General features: G+C 52.8%; 5 protein-coding genes across 5 annotated transcripts; 2 read left to right on the top strand and 3 right to left on the bottom strand.

The window, feature by feature from the left end:
- Window positions 1-224: 224 nt before the first annotated feature.
- On the bottom strand, window positions 225-3,425 carry TrAtP1_011428 (uncharacterized protein). Its single transcript, XM_066115106.1, has one exon. The coding sequence runs from the start codon at window positions 2,148-2,150 to the stop codon at window positions 372-374; it is 1,779 nt and encodes a 592-aa protein (XP_065971204.1). The 5' UTR covers window positions 2,151-3,425; the 3' UTR covers window positions 225-371.
- Window positions 3,426-4,681: 1,256 nt separating this feature from the next.
- On the bottom strand, window positions 4,682-10,864 carry TrAtP1_011427 (uncharacterized protein). Its single transcript, XM_014083379.2, has one exon. It carries the CDS (start codon window positions 7,742-7,744, stop codon window positions 5,183-5,185), a length of 2,562 nt encoding a protein of 853 aa, XP_013938854.2. The 5' UTR covers window positions 7,745-10,864; the 3' UTR covers window positions 4,682-5,182.
- A 1,310-nt stretch (window positions 10,865-12,174) lies between these two features.
- Window positions 12,175-13,865, top strand: TrAtP1_011426 (uncharacterized protein; the record flags this gene model as incomplete). The annotated part of the gene is made up of 2 exons (XM_014084575.2): window positions 12,175-12,836; window positions 12,899-13,865. The coding sequence occupies 2 exons, from the start codon at window positions 12,175-12,177 to the stop codon at window positions 13,863-13,865; spliced, it is 1,629 nt and encodes a 542-aa protein (XP_013940050.2).
- TrAtP1_011425 (uncharacterized protein) lies at window positions 13,837-15,675 on the bottom strand. Its single transcript, XM_014084574.2, has 2 exons — window positions 15,091-15,675; window positions 13,837-15,021 (listed from the first exon to the last, which is right to left on the bottom strand). Exons 1-2 carry the CDS (start codon window positions 15,442-15,444, stop codon window positions 14,059-14,061), a joined length of 1,317 nt encoding a protein of 438 aa, XP_013940049.2. The 5' UTR covers window positions 15,445-15,675; the 3' UTR covers window positions 13,837-14,058.
- Window positions 15,676-16,038: 363 nt separating this feature from the next.
- TrAtP1_011424 (uncharacterized protein) lies at window positions 16,039-20,158 on the top strand. Its single transcript, XM_014083498.2, has 4 exons — window positions 16,039-16,169; window positions 16,246-16,849; window positions 16,917-18,566; window positions 18,635-20,158. The coding sequence occupies exons 1-4, from the start codon at window positions 16,108-16,110 to the stop codon at window positions 18,710-18,712; spliced, it is 2,394 nt and encodes a 797-aa protein (XP_013938973.2). The 5' UTR covers window positions 16,039-16,107; the 3' UTR covers window positions 18,713-20,158.
- Window positions 20,159-20,430: the final 272 nt, after the last annotated feature.

Raw genomic sequence — 20,430 nt, 5'->3', positions numbered from 1 at the left:
CGTCAAGGGCTGGCGGGGCACCTGGCGAGGCACCAAGTACAAGTGACTTTACGCCTGGCATCTCGACTCTGCTGCCTTGAGCGCCACATCAACGCGCTATCACGTGCGCCATTACTCACTTCAACTTTTCGAATTGAGGCTGGTTTTTTCAAGAAGTATCATTACATATGAGGCAAGGCACCGTGAAGAAGGCTTGCTGGGTCAATATATGGAAGAGGGCTGTGTTGCTTCAAAGATCCGCTTCGTAGTATTAATCTCTAATAATCCGCTATGCACTCAATATCCAGGCACATAATCTACCTATATAGACCAAAAAACAAAACAAAACAGGGTATACATCTGACCATATATCCTCCATCTCCCTTTATATATCACGAAAACTCGTCATCGTCATCATCCCCCCAACCCCCGCCCGAATAATCCACTGGCGACTTGCCCGCCCATCTATTCTGCGAGGCCGGCACAGTTGTCTGCTGCCCAGTCTCCGTTGGGCTCGCAACAGGCCTTTTCGAAGACGATGCCCCTGAGAAGAGCGGCGCAGGCGTCATGCCATTAGGGAACTGCTCTCCGCCTGCCATGCTGTTTGCATTGACATTGAGTGGCGCCGGGGTGAAGTGCTGATTAATGGGCTGTCCATCTTGGAAACCTGCAGGGAATTGCTGGCCACCAGACTGCATCTGAAACGGCTGATTTGGTCCAGGCATTGCTTGAGGAATGGGCACTGGGGGGAAAACATGCTGCGGCTGCTGAGCCACTGGGCTCTGGGCTGCCGATTTTGATCCACTGCTCTTGAACCATTTTCCCCATGATTTTCTGTTTTCTTTGCTGCCAGCTGTGGGCGATGTCTGCTGAGCCGTTTGTATCGGCGGCAATGGGCCTGGTTGTGCAGCCAAAGGCGGGTTGGGAAGAGGCTGAGCAGCCCATTGCTGCTGCAGTGGCTGCTGCATGGGAAGACCAACTGGATGAAAACCTTGCATAGGCATTCCTGGACCCGGGGCTTGGCCAGGAGGCCCCATGACTTGCTGCGACGGCACTCCTTGGATCTGGGCAGTGAACTGCTGAGGTACCTGTGCCTGAGTCTGCAGAGGACCCGGGAGCGGAACCTGCTGTGAACCACGTTGATTCAGAGGAGAAGCGGGCGTCGTTGAATTAGGAGGCGCCTTTGTAAGAACCCTGCGCTGGTTCACCTTCAACGGAGCCACCGCCGCCGCTGCATGTTGCGCCTCGTCATGCTCCTCAATACTAGTCAGGAGGTGGCCAGAAGCCGTGGGCCCAATGCGCGTGGGAGACTGCGGCACTGCATCAGAGACAGTTCCAGGGCTTGGTTGCTGCATCTGAGACTGAGGCTGAGGAGGTGGCATCCCTTGCGTATTCCCCTGATTCACATTCGCGAGCTGTTGTGGCGGCACTGATTGTCTACCACCTTGGGCTACGGGAGACTGTGGCGAGTCTTGAGGTCTCGCCAAAGACACATTCGAAAGAGAACCCTGAGAACCGGATATAGACGCAAAGTAAGAATTATTGACGGTTGGCGACGCAATGGAATTCGTAGAGCTTCGTCGGGAGTCAATCGGCGAAGGTGTATCCAGGGGAGCAGCCCCAGACGACATGCTCTGGGATCGAGATCGTATAGGGGATACATCTTCTTGCGTAGGCCGGCGCTGAATAGGCCGCGGCTGTGGAGGCGGTGTCTGATAGCTCGCAAAACTAGCATAAACGCCCGGGTTCACGACGCTCTGCGGCCTTTGCGGCTGTTGGCTCTGTACGGGGACGGCATTCTGTCCTGGCTGGAACGACTGTCGACGCTGCTGTGCCGGTCCAGCTGTAGCTGAGCGTGGTGCCGTTCCAGCCGGCACAATCACAGCCCCGGGAGGAACAGGGCCTGTCCGGATTGGCATCTGCTGTGGCTGGCCTGGAGCTGGTCCCCGTCGTTGGTTTTGAAGAACGGGCATGGCGCTTGCTGGTCGCAGTGGCTGCTGGCTCTGGAGCGGGCCGTAAGGAGTTATGACTGGCGGTCCATCGTCGTGCGGATATGGCGCCGTGGAGTGGCGGATAAGGGGCGGCTGCGGCATTCTCACCGATCCTGTTGGATAGGGGAGCTGCTGGGCTAGAACCTTGGGTGGTATAGGGGGGGACAGCATATTGTACATTTGACTGTGGTAGATCTGGAACCGTCGTGTATGGCCTTTGAATAGGGGCTGGGGGCTGGGCAGTTGCAATTGGAGGTTGCTGAGGCGGATTCTGCGAGACAGCAGCTGGAGCTGGGATCGGAGCGGGAGCTGGCGTCATGGAAGGCGGGTGTTGCCCATGCCGAATCAAATTATATCCCGATACTCGAGCATCTCTCCCAGCAGTCTCCGCACTCGAACTGGCAACGGAGCCTTGCTCCGATCCCCTCACGACATCTTGCCTTTCTGGTGACTGTCCCGGTTTCCCGCGCGCCGGTCGAAGCACAGAAGGATACTTGACCACTCCCGGCCCAGAATCCGCCGGCGGTTTAGACGCAGCGGTGGCCGGCCTCATGCTCATATTCAGCGACGCCTCTCGCTGCAGCGCCGGGCTCATTATCCGCGCCGGCATCGCGCTCGTCTGTGCAGCTTGGCCTGGCGCATAGGCTTGGTAGTCCTCCTGTGCCTGGCTTCTGCCAGCATAGGCGTTGTAAACGGCGCTGGACTCTCGGAGCGTCGGTTTCCTGGCAATCTTGAACGGCTGCGGGGCGCCATTGTTTTGCTCCTGGGACGGGCTATACCCTTCGTTGGACTGCTGCATCTCCAACTCCCTTTGCAATTCTTCCGCCTCTCGCTTCTTCCGCTCCTCCTTTCTCTGCTGGACATCCCGCTGCCGCTCCTCCTGGTGCTGTCTCACTTGCTGCCGTCTCAGCTCCAGACGCTGCTGATCCGTCAACCTCTCCTCTCTCAGTTGACTATCCTCGCCCAGGTCAATCTCGGCCGGCAGTTCCACAAACCCCGGCCGCGGCTCTATTTCAACCGGCGCCATGATGTAGGTGCCGGCCAGCTCAACCGGATCCGGGTGTGTCTCCACGCGGGCCGATGCCGTGTGCTCCGTCGGCATCTCAGCCACCACGCCCACGGGATCAAACTGCAGATGCAGAGGCACGGCGGTTTCTACCGGGAGCTCGTACATTTCGTAGTTTAGTGCTTCATCGTCGGGTACTGCGCTCGCTTCTCCCACGATGTAGCCCTCAATGGGCGTCACCATTGCCGGCTCCTCGTACGATATTATCGGTGGCGGCGGCTCAAAAGCTCTCTCATTTATCGCAGTCGTAAACCCATGCTCCCGCGCCCCAGGCTCCGTCCGAACAACAGCCTCACTTGTGCGTACCATCGGCGTCGTGTTCTGGCTCACCATAGGACTGACTCCCCTATTGCTGTCCGTCGGCAGTCCCCCCCTTTGCTCGGCTCCCACCACGGCCCTCCTCGCCGCCTCCTCCTCCTCCTCAACCAATGGACTGACATCCACATACGTCCCCGGGCCGAGATACATGAAATTCTCCGGCTGAAACACGGCCTCGCCCTCCACCTCGTTATCGTTGTCGTTGTCGTCCTCGGCCCCGAACTCGTCCTCCCAGACCGCACTCACGGGCTGCGCCGTCGCCGACATGCGCAATCTCCACCCATCTTCGTCTCTCGCCGCTGCTCGCCCTGTCCGGCTGGGGCCTCCGGTGACGCTCGTGTGCCGCTTCACCTGCTGCTGCGACTCGAGCTTCTCCTCGGGCGCGAGGTCCGGCGCCGGAGACGCAGCGTCGATGAAGTCGGGAAACTCGTCGCCCGCGCTGGGGAAATGGTACTGCACATGGCCGGTGGGCGTGTAGCGGTACAGCCACCGATTTCCGTCATAATCCCACTCCCAGCCGGGTGGGAGAGTGGCCATGATGCGATTGCCCGCTGCCCTGCCGCTGTATTTCGCTCCCTTGTGTTGTTCAATTCGGCGCGAGATTGGTCGAGAGCCCGCTTCCACCAGTTCGTATCATGAGTTGAACAAGTATACGAATTATTATTTCAGAAACAGCCTCAATCAGAGGCGTGTTTGAGCAGCGTCGGGTCGGAATCGAATTGCCTCGTTCAGCCGCACCGTTGTCGCATCGCCGCGGGAAAGTCGTCCACAATCTTGCATGGAAAAAGAAAAGAAAAAAACGCTATGCTTGGTCGCCGGCGCAAAAAAAGAATAAAATAAATGCTTTAAATAAACTGACTGGCTTTCAAGTCAAAAAAGAGAGAATCCGTAAATGATGCTGCTCCAAACCGAGAAACCGCAAAAGCAGGGCCCATGCTATCCATGTGGGAAAAAAAGGGAACAGAAGCTGACAGCTGACAGCTGAAACCGCAGCATATATGAGATGCCACTGGCTTGCTTCTAATTATATCCCCAGCCCCGGTGCGGCTGGGGGCGCGATATTGGCTGGGATGCGGGGGTCACTATCGACGGACGCTATTGAAGACCATCAGAGACGCCTCGTTGGGCGGACTTTTGGGCTGCACAGACTTGGGCCTCTCTAATCCTTTCTCGTTCAGCTTCCAGAAGGGCATTTTTTAATATATAAAAACAATCTACAAAACACAAACAAGCCGTATGCAAATGCCATGCATCTTTACGTAATTCGTCATGCTCGTGTAAGTCATAGACATGGGTTGTCGTATAAGTGATAAAAATAAACTACCTGGCATTATACTACTAGGCACATGGCACCACTCTCGACATCCTCATTTCACTCAACGCCTTCATTATAGTAGCCTTCAAAGGTAATCCAGAAATCTCTCCCTTTTTGACGGGACATTTATTCTCTATTGGCTGCTCTAATGCATACCATCTTAATCATTCCTACATGAATTTGGCATATTTCGCTTGGCTCGTCTTATCCTGCGAGCTTCCTGGTATCTCTTCCAATTAGCGAACTCTGCGCCATCTGTCTCTATATCCGTAACCTATCCATCAAGTCATAAAAAAAAAGTGAAATATGCAATGCCAGGCCTGCTAATGTTGTGTAAAGAGAGTGAATCGCTGAAAATGCAAGTCGACCAATAAGCAAATTAAGACTTGGCCCCAGCAAATCTTGCAATCTATGCACATGTGTTGAAGAGAAGAAAAAAATTGACAAAAGGGGAGTAAAATAAGGGGAGGGGGAATAGAACGGAGCCAGCAATATAGAGAGACGCGTCACAAGTTAGACCATGTCATTGTGGCTTTGGACGCTCCTAGTTCCGCTCCGTGCGCGTCCAAATATGCGAGACCGCGTTTGAGACCCAGAGTCGATCGAAATGACTGGTGCCAGAGCTGAAGTAGACGCACGGGCGTCTGCAGCAGACTCCTCCTGCAGCCCCCTCTCTTTCTCTCGGATAGACGCCATCCTCTGCATAAGTACGTGCTCTCGCCGTTTTTCGAATACATCTTGGAACCCTCCCGTGGCGGGCTCCTGGTTTGGTACATGGACGCTGCGGATGCTAGACGTAGCTCGAGGTCGACCGTGCGATGATGATGATGAGCTCTCGCCAGCGTTGTTATATGCGGGTGGCGCGGGCATGTTTGCCCAGTACAAAGGATGGTCTCGGCTACCGCCAGGGTCGATTCGGAGCGGCGCTTCAATGCCCACTTGAACCATCTGATACATGAGCTCCGTAACAAATTTGTTGTGGCGGTTCAGTCGAAGGAGTTCGTTCTGAAAGCTGCTCTTGTGGAAGAAGACAATGTTCATAGTACATGATCTCACTTCCTTGAAGCCAGTCATCTCAGTAATGATGCTCGGCTGGTAATCCCGCTTGTTGGCCTGGACAAACTCTAGCATTCGAGCCTTGAGCTCGTCAATCAGGTGGCCGGGTGTGCCAAATCGCATCTCAAGAGGAATCGAGTCGGAAAGGCCATTGGATCGCCGCTGATTGAGAATAAAAACGGTATTGAGAAGCGAGTTTGGGGCTTGGACAATGTGACCTTGCATCTTTTTAAACTCGGTATAGAGCAGCGAGATTTCCGTCACATAATAGTCGTCGCCTGTCAGCGTGGCTCCGGTGTTACCATAAATGGTTACACGATCGCCTACATCAAATGGATGCTTGATAAAGACGAAGATTATGGATTGCAGAAATTCCTGGGCCGTTGCCTGAAGCACCCACGCGAGACCGAGGACCGAGGAACCAGCAGAAGCGAGACCGGCGGCGGTTGAATCCGACAAGATGGCGACGAAGACAATGACGGCGATGATGACGATGATGACGAGGAAGACTTTATCAAGCTTCTGTATGACGGAGTCGAGATCTTTGAGAGACGCCGCGATTGCCTTTTTTTCGAGCTGAATCTCGTTGCAAACTGTCTCAAACTCGTCCACAGAAATGTCGCCATTGAGGTCTTTATCAAACATGCTAAAGGCCGCCTCAGCTTCCTCCACCGTTTCAAAGGCAGTCTGCAGGTCTTCCAGGTGGACAGTCTCGCGCCCATCTCGTACGAGGCTCCGGTAGATGAGACGCGCGAGGGAGTGCGCAGACTGAGTGGTGCGAAGCAGCTCGGCCACAATCTTTCGAGGATGGTTGTTGTCAGCCCCTTTGCGGCCCAGAAGGTCATTGCCCACCCTGCCGGCAGCATGACCGACTTTGCCCAGCACCTGGCGGGCATTATTATGAAAGGCTTTCATGGGAGTTTGCAAGCCGCTTGCTGAAGCATGTCCATTGCTGCCTTTCCAAAAAGGGTCAGAGGTGTCAAGCTTGGCTTTTGCATATTCGTAAAGGCGAACAAGTTGACGGATGTCTCCTTTGTTGTTTTCGATTCGAGTGGCGTATGTTCGCTGGTGGAAGCTTTGCGCAATCCACTGTATGAGGATCTTCTCCACAAAGTTGAGTGCGGCGAGGACAAAAAGCGCAATGATGACTTTGTTGACGATGCCGATCCATTGGATATCCACCTCATCTTCTCGTCCTTCTGGTACCGGAGCACGGTGGCTGTTCATGGTAGGCTTGAAGGAGACGAGGATGGCCAGAAACCACAGAAATATGGCCGTATGCAGTTCGAGACGCTGTCCAATGTCCCGCCACTTGTGCGCATTGGTCGACCCGGCCATTTTGGCGACGCTGTGGAATAGAGGGGGGATCAGGTTCGTGATCATTCGGGTCACCCACAGCGAACACCAAACGATTTCCAGCCAGATGCCAAACCACATGAGATAGACACCGCCAACGCCGCCCACGGCATCTTTAACGCCATTAAATCTATACGTGCCAAGCAAGACGGGGGCGAGGAGCAAAGCCGCGCCAGGGATAAGATAGATGATGTATCGAAAGAAGCGAGGAAACTTGCTGATAAAGAGCCACAGCTTGTACAGGGCGGCATTGGTATTCTTCTTCTTCTCCACGGCCGCTTCCGGGGCAGGCTGGTTGAAGGCATCCTCCGGTTCGGGGCTGTGATGCCGAACCTTCATCCGAGAGCCGGACGCGAGATCATGTTCCTGGTTAGAGACCATGCGCTCAGCGCGGAGAAGCTCAAGATCATCATTGAGACGATTTGCCTCGGCGCGCTGGCTTATCGGGGATATAATATCTGCTTCATCTTGGAGAGGCGCCAGTGTGTTTGATGTGTTGATGGTGTCAAGGGTTGGTGCTTCGAATCTTTCGTATTTTTCGTCGTACCGCTCGTTGAAGTCCTCATTTGTTTCGCCCTCCTGCTCGTCAATCCGGTTCATCTCCGACGAGGTTCGATGCGGATGAGTATTTGCAGGCATGGCGGGAAAAGGCTCTCCAGCCATTGCAGTATTATCGCGACACAGCTGAAGCACGTTGGCTTAAGCGCATTGACTGTGGAGAAGAAACTGGGGAAATGGGAAGCTGTTGGCCGCGGTTTATAAGATCCGTGAGAAGGCAGAGGAGCACCGCTTATGCGAATAAGAATGACATCCAGATAACGGAACTGGCGGGAGGCTCTCCGCAGACAAGGCTCGGTCCAGCACGACGCAGGTCGATGGCAGGATCGCAGGGTTCAGAGGATCGGCGTGGTGTTTTGTTGGCGGTCGTGGTGGAGCGAGTGACGAAATGATGCCGTTTCTACAAGAGGGAATGAGCAGCCATGGCCGGGGTTCTTCTTTTGTATGTGCTGCAACCGTTGGGGAGTGGGAATCCACCCGTCGAAAAAATCAAACAGGAATTAAAAGAGGAGCCCGCTTCGCTGAGTCAAATGTTCTCTACTGATAGCTACATGCTGGCGTAAATTGTCCGTCAAATGTGGCTAAAAAAGTCTGCATCGAGCATATTCCGGGAATTATATGGTCCATTCTGCCATTTTGGTGTCGCTATCATGCCCGTTTTGTCCTCGGCTAGTCCCCTGTGGCGCCTAGCGTGATGATTTTTGGCGGCTGGACAGCGCCTTCAGGGCAGCGGTGCAGCCACCAGTTGGTCGCTGCTCCCCCATCTCTCCAAACAAATCTCTGCCCTGGCGCGCTATTTGTCTGCGGGAGCGCAGAGGCAAATACAGGGCAGTAGCGCACCTGCTAGCGCTCATCGCTAAGAGGCGCCATGGAACAAGGCGCCGCCGGAATGCTTGTTGCGGCCTAGCGCGCTTCTGCCACATGTCGGAGAAGACTCTCGAACCTGCTTTTCGGTTTCTCCTTGCAAACGTCGTGTCTCTTGTTCCCGAATGTCGACAAAATCCGAGAACAGACAGGAAAACAGCATCACTGAGAGTCCCCAGAGCCGCCGAGTCCTACGTGGCCCCAGAGGCCCACCAGCTTGTTCGATGATTTCCCTGATTTCCCCTCTCAAGCTTTTTTTTAGTATGAAGCTTGGCAGGGTGCTTGACAAGGTCGCGGGCGATCGCAGTGGAGCTGCCCGAGTTGCTACCGGTGCTGGAGTCGAGTTGGGCAGGGAAACGCATCGCGGAGAATCGCAGTGACGGATGAACAGAGATTTGCTCTCTTGGCTGACTCGATCTGCCCGCCTTTGGGGAATGGATGCGAGAGCCCTGCTTTAACGGCGGGCGTGTCAGGACATGCAGGTGTCCTTCTCGGCGCAAACAATTGGCTGGACGGCGACGATGGCTTCAAACACACCGACCCTGACCCCCCCTCAGCAAAGTGATCGGCATCGTACATGGCGCGCATTCCATCCAGCCATCTACCGCAGTAGAATACATCCCGAGAGGCACGACCGCGCGAGCTACCCGCCGTTTCCGCCGCTTCAGCAGTGCCACGGCTCCGTATGGCACCTCAGACACTGCAGCATGCTTTGCGTGCGTCAATATCCAAACCCCGGCTCAAGCCCCGCGGAACTTCAGCTCGGCCAGCTCACCGTCCGAGCCACCGCCGTTTTCTCACTGTGCTGCCGGCCCCGCGTGGCCGCCGCTACCCAGTCCCGCCCCGGACCCGCAGACTGTGGGAGAGACACGTACACACGCTTCGAGCCCAGCCAACGGCGATTCCCCTGTGCCGTCTGGTGCATGTGAATTGCTTTTCGGAACAGGATGACGGTCCGAACAAAGATGAGCTAAGAAGCTAGCAAATGGCCATCGTCCCCGTGGCGCTCCGGCACGCAATATATATCTGACAGGCAAATCAGAGGCGATCCGCTTATCAATTCACTTGGATATCTGTGAATTTTGTTTTCCCAAATCGTCAAAGCCAACTCGCATCATCAATGTTATCCACCAAATTGTCTTTATACAGTATGACATATGAGCTCCACCGCCAGGCCTCCCTGTCAATACGAGGTGGCAAAGGCAGGCTTCTTCATTTGCTCATCGCCGCTGTCCAGGTTCCGCAGTGAATCGAGATTGTGCATCATCACGCACATATGAGCATCCAGACGTGCGGGCACGCTTGGCACGCTTGGCACCCCCGAAGAGAAGGAGAGAATAAGCATAATTCAATTGGTTTCCACAATTAGCCTAAGCGCTTGCAGGTGCACATGTAGAGCTCGGGGCACCATGAAGCTTTTCCGCGATGCCGTTTCAGGGCTTCCACTAAAACGAAATACTACATGTACTCTATTGCCGTATATGGGTCGGTATGGACGGAGCGCGACCCTGATAATCAGTCTTCAGCATCCATCTTTGAACTGACTTGCTCTTTCATTTTCCTACAAGATTGAGTCAATGTTGGCATCGCCACTTTTTGTGAATTGTCAAGCAGGTATGTCGGGAGTACGCGTCCTCAACAAACCAGCAAGTCCTTGTCATGAAAACTGGGCCTAGGTGTACATACGCAAACGCCCAGATTTCAGCCTATGCCTGAAGTATCTATTGGCTCTTTTCTAATTAAAGAAACGGCCGGATGGCATGGAACTTGGGAATTAAAGTGCTTCGATAAAAATTCTGTTCCTGCCAGCCCGGGAGCGATGGCTGGTCCGCAAGCCTCCATTACGCTGTGGCGCATACTAAAATGTGAATCCACTTGAACGAGGTCCTAATGAGTGGTTGTCTAAAAATGCTATGAAATGTCGCGTCTGGCTTTTTTCACTATTACTAAGTACCTAGGCAACACAAGCCGGGGTGTATTATGGCCTGGGGGATGACTAAAATTGCTGTGAAGATCTATGGACATCGACGCATGCCCACCCAACTCTGTAGTACCTAATCAAATCACACGCCCGTTATAACAAAGCCTTTGAGAGAGTTAAGAATGCTGTGAAAGCCCCGGTAAGCCCTGCAATACCCACTGGGAAAGTCATAGATGTCTTTTATGTAGACGCCGTTGGGGCCGAAATTGAGAAGCAGACATATCGCTCTTTGATTGTGGTAGAGTCGAACAGAAATGAACCAAGAGGGCTACATATAGCAGGACAAGTTCAGAAATTAAGCTTAAAGGTACTGGAAATTAAAAACCAAGGTCTTATAACATGTCCAATACGATACTGAGGGACGAGAATGATGTTTGTCATGAAAGGAAATAAATACATCTTGTTGAACATGTGACACCACAAACCAATAGTAGCTAATTCAACACCAGAAGCGACCTGAACCTAAATATCACTTAATTGTTGCTCGGATAGACTGTAGGAGCCAAAACATGCTCTACCTTCCGTCTCAAAGCTAGATTTGTTGCGATGAATGGGTGCTTTATGCGAGTTGCCGCTGCAGGGCATGGAGATGGTTGCATCAAGCAAGCTCATAGTCACCTTTGGAAATTCTTATTTTTTCTGCACTTGGTAATTGGTAAGAGAAACATGTCTTGATACTTGAACATATTACTCAAAATAATTCACAGCGTTGCCATCACTGTACTTACTATTGGCCAAGTATTGATCAGCCGTTACATATCTAAGAGCCGTTCAAGGTTAGCTACAGGGTTGTCCAACCTGGCACAACTCATCTGCAACAACCCTCCCATTGGTCGCACAATCCAAACGCATTCAGCCTCCCAAACGCAGATCTCCGATGTGTGTTTTCTCCATGCAGTTTCTTGTGAATGCGTGTATCCGTTCAACCGTTGCACATCTCCCTCATGACCCCTCATGACCCCCATCTTCGACAAGTCACACTGCTTCGCGATTGGCCGCAGTTCATACACGGGCTGCAGTATTACCGAGTACGTCACAAGCGATGCACGCGTGAGTTACTTTATTCGTCCAAGGCAGTTCATCGGCTCTGTTTTGGCTAAATCGAATATCTCGGCGGTCGGGGTAGCTATATACGCTGCTAGTCACTCCAGTTTCTTTCTACGTGGACGTGGAGAACAAACTCTGAGAGCAACGTAGTTACATCAGTGCCCATCTACACGCTGAATGTCCATGTATAAGCCAGAAATCGACAAATTGATGACTTACTCTGTTTCAAGATGCTCACTGCTCTTATGAGGTTCGGGAGCAGGGCTCTCCCTTGACTTTAAGACAAAGCTCGCTTTTAGCGGCGGCCCCCATCTTCGTTAGAACGCGGGGTGCAGCAGAAATACCCCAGAGCTCGACGCTTTCGGCAGTCTTTAGTGGATAGTTTGCCGTTGCAGGGCACTCAGTGCCGGCCAAGTTCAATGGCCGGCTATTTTCTATGTAGGGGGGAGAGCAGGCATCCATTGAAATGGAATAAGAAGGTTCAACTCCTCGACACTTGTTGCGCAGGATCGTCGCCCGTCTTTTGGTCATTTCTCATGTCTCGTTCGTGGCTCCATGGCCCTCGCATCTGACTCCCGTTTTGGCGTCTTCCAAGTAGTGGCTATCGAGTATAATATCGACATCGTTATCATCACAAAGGAGCATGGATCCCAAACAACCAGAAGAGGTGCAGCACTCCGAGCATCGTGAGCTCCCGACTTCTTCTCGCCCCGGCCAATCTGGCAGCAAAGGAGCGGATCGTGCCTTGGCCATCATTGGCGACCAGAAAATCCACGTTACCGAGGAGGATAACCGCCGTATACTTCGAAAAACCGACAGAACCATCCTGGTGATCCTCGTATGGGTTTATTTCCTCCAGATCCTCGACAAGTCCGTGCTGGGATACGGCGCGACATACGGCCTCAAAGAAGACACGCACCTCAGCCCGGGCCAATATTCTCTTTTAAGCTCCATTGCCCCCATTGCCCAGCTGATATGGCAGCCTTTCTCGTCTGTTCTCATCGTCAAGGTGCCGCATCGCATCTTGATGCCCGTTCTCTGTCTGGGATGGGGCATCGCGCAAACTGCCATGGCGGCATGTCATGATTTCTCGGATCTCATGGCCACGCGATTCTTCCTTGGCTTGTTCGAGGCCGGCTGCTTGCCCCTGTTCAGCGTCATCACCAGCCAGTGGTATCGACGAGCTGAGCAGCCCATGCGCGTCGCAGCGTGGTACGGGACCAATGGACTGGCGACCATCTTTGCTGCCGCTGTTTCGTACGGGCTGGGGCAGATCAACTCGCCGCTGTTGAGAGAATGGCAGATGTAGGCACAAGCAGTCAAAACCACTTTAAATGTCAATCATGGCTAATACAACATTCATCTAGCATCTTCCTCTTCGTCGGGCTTCTGACCATCGTCTCTGTTCCAATTGCTTATTGGAAGTTGGACAACGACATCCCCTCCGCCCGATTCCTGACTGAGGAGGAGAAGCCAAAAGCGCTGGAGCGGCTTCGCGCCAACCAAACAGGCACTGGTAGCCGTGATTTCAAGTGGCATCACGTCGTTGAGGCTGCTCTGGAGCCGAAAACCTATCTCTGGTTTGGAATGACGCTGCTGCTCAACGTGGGAGCAATTGTTACCGTAACGTTTGGCCCTCTCATCATCAACGGCCTCGGCTTTGACAAGTACACAAGCAGTTTACTCAATATGCCGTTTGGCGCCCTCCAAGTAATCGTTATCCTCATTTCCAGCCTCTTGGCCCGGAGGGCAAAATTAAAGGGAGCCGTACTGGCTGTCTTCGTGTTGCCGGTTCTCGCTGGATTAATCATGCTATACTGCATTCCCCGAGGCAAATCAAACCAAGGAGCTCTACTTGCCGGATACTACCTGCTGGCTTTCCTCTTTGCCGGCAATCCTCTTATTGTCTCTTGGATCGTCGGCAACACTGCTGGAACAACGAAAAAGTCAATGATCATGAGCGTATACAACGCCGCCAGCTCCGTGGGCAATATCATCGGCCCCATCTTGTTTAATGACCGAGACGCGCCTGACTATAAACCCGGTTTACGTGCCTGCCTGGGCGTCTTCTCAGCATTGGTTGGAGTGATTCTACTGCAGTGGGCCAATCTAATTGTTCTCAATAAGATGCAGGCCAAGACTCGAGTACGCAATGGAAAAGAAGCACAAGTTTTTGACCGCTCTATGCAAAACCATTATCGCACAGCCAGCCACCATGAGGATGGAGTACTTCAGGATGCTGAGGGAGTCAACGATGAGGATGATGCTCTTGGGCGAAACGCGTTCTTGGATCTAACAGACCGTCAGAATGATGAGTTTGTATATATCTACTAAATCAAAGTTAAAGACTAATTGCCTAGGATATGGAGACAGTCTATCTTCCTAATAAACGCCGTGCCGCTGTTAATATGCGCTATATTCCCTTTTTGAAATGAGTGAGCTGAGAGATGTGTCTATCTTTGTTTGTTTTGCGTTGTAATCCGTATTCAAGACGTGTTGCATATATGGGACAGGTTGTGTAATCCGCTCATGATTTGCCGAAAATCCCTTGAGGAGTTGCAGCTTTGGCAAAAAGTACGAGAATGCCACCAAAAAGGCACATGGCACCACTAAACATTGTGACCTGCTCGAAACTACCATAATGGGCCACAAAGGCGCCGTCAATAGGAGGTCCGATCAAGACTCCAACAGCTCCCAAGGCCAACCCCATGCCAGTATAAGTACCGATATTGCGAGGGTCGTCGGCACAGCTTGTAATGGTAACTGTTGCTCCGGAGATGATTGTGCCAGAGGTGAAGCCGAAAATGGCTGCGTAGGCGATGATGGCCGCGTTGTTGTGCGTCGAGTTCATGCAAAAGGCAACGACGGCGGTGACGATTGTGCCTCCAGCATACATGTTCATCTTTCCGTACTTGTCGGCCAGAATACCCGGGATGACACGGCCAAAGGTCGAAGCGGCATTGAGGATGGCGGGCAAGTAGCCAGCCAGCGTTGCGCCCATGCCCCGAGCTTCCACGGCATACGTCGGAAGGAAGATGATGGGCATGAACATTCCGATGAAGGCGAAGAAGGTGGAGGCGATGAGGAGCATAAACTTTGCGTCTCGGAACACGCCGGTGATGAAGAAGGCGATTGGGCGCGGCGGCAGGCGGGCCTTGATGACGATGATGGAAAAGGCCATGAAGGGCACCATGAGGAAGCCGATGATGCGGACGGTCCAGCCGAAGCCGATGGACGTGGCGTTGAGCATTCTGGACACGGCAATGGGCATGATGATGCCGCCGATGGAGGAGCCCGAGATTGCGACTCCAAAGGCGGCGGCGCGCTTCTTGTCAAAGTAGTGGGCGAGCGCGCCCATGGCTGGGAATTGGAGGAAGCCCATGGTGCTGCCCATGAGGACGCCCTGCACGAGGATGATTTGCCAGTATGTTTTGCAGAGACTGAGCATCATGACTGCGAAGATGTAGATGACGGCCGCGGGTTGCATAATCTAATAACAGGTGTTAGTTTTCTAAAAAGAACATGTCAAGGGGTAGAAACAACTTCAACAGATACGCACCTTTACTCCATAGCGATCAAACATGGGCCCTCCAATCATGCCCGTAAAGAACTGCAAAAACGCAGACAGAGAACCAATCCAAGCCACATCGTCGGGAGTATGGTCGCGAAGCTGGTGCGTCAAGTAGTACTCCGTGAACGTGCCAAACGAGTTGGAAAATCCCAGGCAGCAGAAAAACACAGACGCCGCTCCGCAAGCAACAAGCCACGCTCTCAGACCGCCTTCGGGGGCAGGCTCTATTTCGTCTGTCGGGGTCGACTGTCGCTCTTGGTCGTCGGGGACGAGTTGTTCGAGGGCGATCTTCTCCTCGCCGGGCAGGGGAGTGCCTTTCTCTTCGACCGAAGTTGTCGACATGGCTGGAATGATGAAGCGTCCTTTTTTTTTTTTTTTTTTTAGGTCCGAACAGTGTCAACGATATTTTGGTCCAGTTTTATGGATCTGAGACCAGGAAAGGAGTTTCTGCCCTATAATCTAGATCCGATAATAAGGTTGAATAAAAGGTTGGTGGACAGGGGCACGGGAGCGTCCATCTCTTATATACCAACAGACTCTCCCATCCTTCTAAGCCCGGAAAAACAATCTACATGTACCTTCTATCTCAGGCAAACAACTCCATCATACGACGATTCCTTCACAAAAAAAAGTCCCATTCTCGGAGATGATAATAGGCTGGCTATTGACTCTCGGAGGGTTTTCTCGTTGGACCTTGCATCCACGCTGCAAGCCAACGTGTGTATAAGCCGGGGTTTCGCCCAAAGCGGAAATAGCCAGGTTGGTGAACAGCTTGTTGGCCGGCAAGGTCCGGGGTCCGCAAAAGCCCATAGTCCGAGTCCGAATTCGGTCGAGATGCCTGTTTGGGGGATTTGCCGAGTTGGCATGTCCGAAAGGAAGCGTCATCACATGCAGACTTTCGTTTTCGTTTACCAGATACGCGACTCGCGACTTTTTTTTTAACTCTTCTTTGTATTCTTAATCTTATCAATCTATTATACATCTGCCAAGAAAAGCAATTTTTTGATGGAACGCACTCCCAAGACGGTGGTTGTGGAGGGAGAGCGACGCCGGCGGAGACCTGCAATGTAAGCCCGCATCTCAGCTTCTGTACCTATACAGCTTGAGTTCTCAGCAGATAATTAATGAAAGAAAAAATTGTAGATCATGCGCGCTGTGCAGGAAACGAAAGCTTCGCTGTAATCGCCAGCGGCCGTGCAGCAACTGTATCCGGGCCAAGGCCGAGACATGCGTCTACGAGAGCCACAGCCCGGGACCTCACGTGTCTGCGCAGAACACGGTTGGCGTCTTCTTTCTCGATGCTGAAGCTCCAAGATCAGCTCCGGCTCCGGCTCAATCTGTCTCCAATTCCAGTCCTAATGAATCATCGCTGAGCGCAAGAAGTCACACTGCCAATTTGGCGACTAGGAATCTGATAAGTCCCTTGACGCCGAGAAGTCAGGATGAGTCAATCACCAACCGAAGCGTCCTCGAAGCTGGCAGAGTCTGGTCTTCCATTCATAACTATTGTTCAACTGAACCGAGATCTTTACCACAGCAGCAACAGCCACCGGCGCGGCGATCGCAGTCTCCTTATGCATCTCCTGAAACCGATTTTCTCAATCAAGCGCGTCACATAACTGGAGGGGCAATTCACTTCCATCGTGACCATCACTTACCAAACTCAACTGAGCCAGCTCTGATACGGAGCGTTACACACAAGACGCGGTTCTTTGGCCAAAGCCATTGGATCAATGTCTTTCAAGTAGTAAGCAGATGTTTTGCTTTCCAACTTTAGCCAATGTACATTGCTCACTGGTGTGTGTTCTTATTAGTTCAAAAACATGTTTGTACTCAACGACGTACATCTTCTGGAAGAAAAATCCAACACTTATCCACTGCTTCTCAAATGTAAATCTCTAGCAAAAGTCATCAAAGCCAAGAGAAACCCTCCTTGGCCGACAATCCCAACTAGAGAGCTGCCGGAAAGGCAGGTTTGCGACAAGCTCATCGACTGCTATTTGAAGACGACGGAGAATACCCACCGAATTCTACACTTACCATCCTTTAAGAATGACTACGAGGAACTATGGGAGCCCGGGTCTTTTCCCGACATAGCATTTGTCGTTCATCTCAAGCTAGTGTTGGCTCTTGGCGCAGTCTGCTACGACGAAGAGTTCTCCTTGCGTTCTTCAGCCATACGCTGGGTATACGAAGCGCAAACATGGATATCAGAGCCCGAGTTCAAGGCGCGATTAGGCATTCAATTCATACAGACTCACATACTGCATCTCCTGGCTCGAGAAGCCGTTGGCGTCGCCGGCGATTCAGTCTGGGTGTCTGCAGGCGAGTTGGTGCGGAGAGCCATGCACATGGGCCTGCATCGAGATCCGCACCACCTGCCAAAACGATCTCTCTATGCAACCCAGATGCACAGGCGGCTGTGGAATACAATTCTCGAGATTCTCTTGAAAATGAGCCTGTCGTCGGGCGGCCCGCCGCTCATCTCGCCCGACGACTTTGACACGGAGCCCCCCGGCAACTTTGACGACGACCAGCTCATGACGGAGAGCTCAGTCCAGAAACCCGAGAGCGAGTACACTGGCATGTCAATTGCGCTGGCCCTTCGGAAGACGCTTCTCGCTCGTCTTGCGGTGACGAGCTTCTTGAACGACCTCACTTCGTGCGGGACGTATGAGAGGACGCTGGAGCTCGACGCCGAATTACGATCGGCCTATAAGATTCTGGTCCACACTCTCCGTGGATTCAAAACCCGACAAGCAACCGGCGAGGCAGCGTTTGGCCCTTCAGATCTGGACCTGCGATTCGTCGACTTCCTCATGCAGCGACACATATCCGCCCTCCACACGCCATACTTCATCCCCGCCCTCCGGCAGACAAAATACGCCATATCGCGCAAGCTCGCCATCGAAGCCGCCGTCAAGATCTGGGCCGCAGCCTTCCCTTCCTCAGCCATAATGTCCCATCGCCACAGTCAGGGCTCCTCTCCCTCATCCCCTCTCTCTTCCGGTCTCGGCAACGAAGACCTCCTCACACGCCTTTCCTACAGCGGCCCAGGCTTCTACCGCATCGCCTCCATGCAGGCCAGCCTGCTCATCACCGCCGAGCTCGACACCCAGCTCCGCGAAGAGCAAGGCCTCGTGCCAGGGCCTCTTCGTTCAGACCTGTTCTCCGTCATCCGAGAGTCCCAGGACTGCAGCCTGCGCTGCATCAAGAGCGGCGAGACCAACGTCAAGGGCTACCTGGTCTCCTGCGTCATCACCTCCCACATGGAAGCCCTCATGCGCGGTGTCGATCCGTCTGAGATTCCACCCTTGTTCCGAAAGGCTTCTGAAGAGGGAATGGAGCTTTGCGTGCGAATCTTGGAGGAGCGGGCTGGGCAGAGCCAGGATGTGGGAGCTGTGGATGTGGACGAGGACATGGGTATTGGTATGCGGCAGCAGAGCCCGGATTGGGACTTTTTGGTGAGTCGAGTATTGATTCTTCTTCTATTCACTTTGTGATGGTCTTGCTGATCTTTTTGTGGCGTCAGATTTCGGACGCCATGTTTGCGTACAACACCGGTCTGAACGAGCCCATGAACTGGTTTCTAAGCGAGGGCACTCGCTGACAATGTCTCAAGGGTGTAGTAATAAGGCAGAAACCCAGTGACCATAATACTGTAAAACACATGTAATCATAATGTACAATAGCAAGAAGTAACTCTTATACAAGTCTCAAGCAGTCATCAATTCTGGAATGTCTGCATGCGAATAGTGTATATACTGCCCTATGACAGTCCACAACAACAACGCAAATGGGCGGATGGTTTAGTGGTATAATTTTCCCTTAGCATCAAGCAACCTTCAGGCTGCTTAACCGCATGGGAAAGGTCCGGGGTTCGATTCCCCGTTCGTCCAATTAATGTTTCTTTTTGCACTTTTTGTACTCTTCTTTTTTTGCGGATTCGTCCAGTTTTTTTTTCTTTGGCGCGGCTGTGGCTGTCGGTGGGACCCGGCTCGGTCTTTGGTCGGACCCGGGATCCGTCGGAGGTACGTACCTTGTTGTTGCAGACGGGAGACAATAGACCCTCATGACTCTCTCGTCCGTACTTGGTTTACGAGGCCAGCATGAAAGAGAAGATGGATGCAACCCTTTGATACGCCCCGGTCTCAGGCAGCTCACGCAGCGAGTTAATTAATTGCATCGTCGTCTTTCCCCGAAAGGAACGGCGAGCAATGCCTCACCGCCTCGTGTCTGCTGGTAGTCGTGGTATTGGTTGGTAGCTCCTGAGGGACATCTCCCGCGCACTTGTAATATCGCTACTGTTTCGAGGTAGACTGAGAAGGACACGGTTCCAGCAGAAGGCTTCTCCTATTGATACTAACCTGTCAGGAGTGTCATCTTAGCGCCAAGCTTGTCTCAATCCAGGCCCATACACAGACTTACACGCGCGCGGAACGCAATAGTGGTCTAAATTAACGAATTGGTTAATCATAGGTCTAGTACGGGGTGCTGTATGTGGGGGTGTTGTTCCGTGCTTTATTGGATGTGCAAGCCAATTGCTCTGTTCAGTCAGCGTTCTCATGTAAGTAGTAAGGGTGCGACGACCTGAGGGGATCGTAGTGAAGAGTGGCTCGCTCTAACAAGATCTTAGCCAACGTTGGTGGCTTAGGAGACTCCAGAGAGACAGTGACATCCACCACGAGGTTATATCTCAAGGCTCGGCACACCTTCATCATGCCGCTTCACACACACTCGAGGCAAAATGTTCAGCAGCATAATGTTCTTCGATCGTATAGGTGATAACTCTCGAGCTTCAGAGGGGCAATCCTTTCATTGAACAGGCTCCTTCGGAACGAAGATATTGGTGGGGGAGGAGGGGGGAGAGGCAGAAATGGCGGGGCAGGTTTTCAGGAAGCTTGAGTAGGCATAGCTCCGACAGCTCAACAAGAAATCATCCCGGCGTCGTCAATGCGAGTTATTGCACCGTTGCTCCTCTTTGCGACAAGTCATTCGACCTTTTCAGCTGTCCAGGGATTCCAGCACGCTCCAAGCAGAAGGGGGCTTTGGGGGGTCATACCAATAATAGCACCCAGCAGTGTGATAGTCTGTCAAAGTAAAAGGGTCTGCCCCTCCATGCTCCACGTTGATAGGATATGACGTCCGTAGCTATGAAGTCAGGGGAGCAAACGGGTGGCCTGTGTACAGTGAAGCGAGCTGAGCCACAAAGGTGCCCGGCTGCTGCTCTCCACGATTCAAGACGCAATTGTCTGCTATGCCTCGCTGTCTGCCAGCTCCTGAGCGTGGAGACTCATGGGACCCATTTGCCACACTACGTATGTGCTG

Source organism: Trichoderma atroviride, chromosome 6 (assembly GCF_020647795.1).
Source record: "Trichoderma atroviride chromosome 6, complete sequence".
NCBI classification, from domain to species: Eukaryota; Fungi; Ascomycota; class Sordariomycetes; order Hypocreales; family Hypocreaceae; genus Trichoderma; species Trichoderma atroviride.
Note: the sequence above shows the minus strand (reverse complement) of the source record. Positions and strands in the feature narration are given on the sequence as shown.

What these genes read in the sequence shown, in the direction of transcription:
- TrAtP1_011428 (XM_066115106.1), bottom strand. Translation starts at nt 2,150, where the DNA reads ATGTACAATATGCTGTCCCCCCCTATACCACCCAAGGTTCTAGCCCAG.
- TrAtP1_011427 (XM_014083379.2), bottom strand. Translation starts at nt 7,744, where the DNA reads ATGGCTGGAGAGCCTTTTCCCGCCATGCCTGCAAATACTCATCCGCAT.
- TrAtP1_011425 (XM_014084574.2), bottom strand. Translation starts at nt 15,444, where the DNA reads ATGTCGACAACTTCGGTCGAAGAGAAAGGCACTCCCCTGCCCGGCGAG. An exon ending in TTGATCGCTATGGAGTAAAG is followed by an intron (nt 15,022 to 15,090) that starts GTGCGTATCTGT and finishes ACCTGTTATTAG; the next exon opens with ATTATGCAACCCGCGGCCGT.
- TrAtP1_011424 (XM_014083498.2), top strand. Translation starts at nt 16,108, where the DNA reads ATGGAACGCACTCCCAAGACGGTGGTTGTGGAGGGAGAGCGACGCCGG. An exon ending in CGCCGGCGGAGACCTGCAAT is followed by an intron (nt 16,170 to 16,245) that starts GTAAGCCCGCAT and finishes AAAAAATTGTAG; the next exon opens with ATCATGCGCGCTGTGCAGGA. An exon ending in GGATCAATGTCTTTCAAGTA is followed by an intron (nt 16,850 to 16,916) that starts GTAAGCAGATGT and finishes TGTTCTTATTAG; the next exon opens with TTCAAAAACATGTTTGTACT.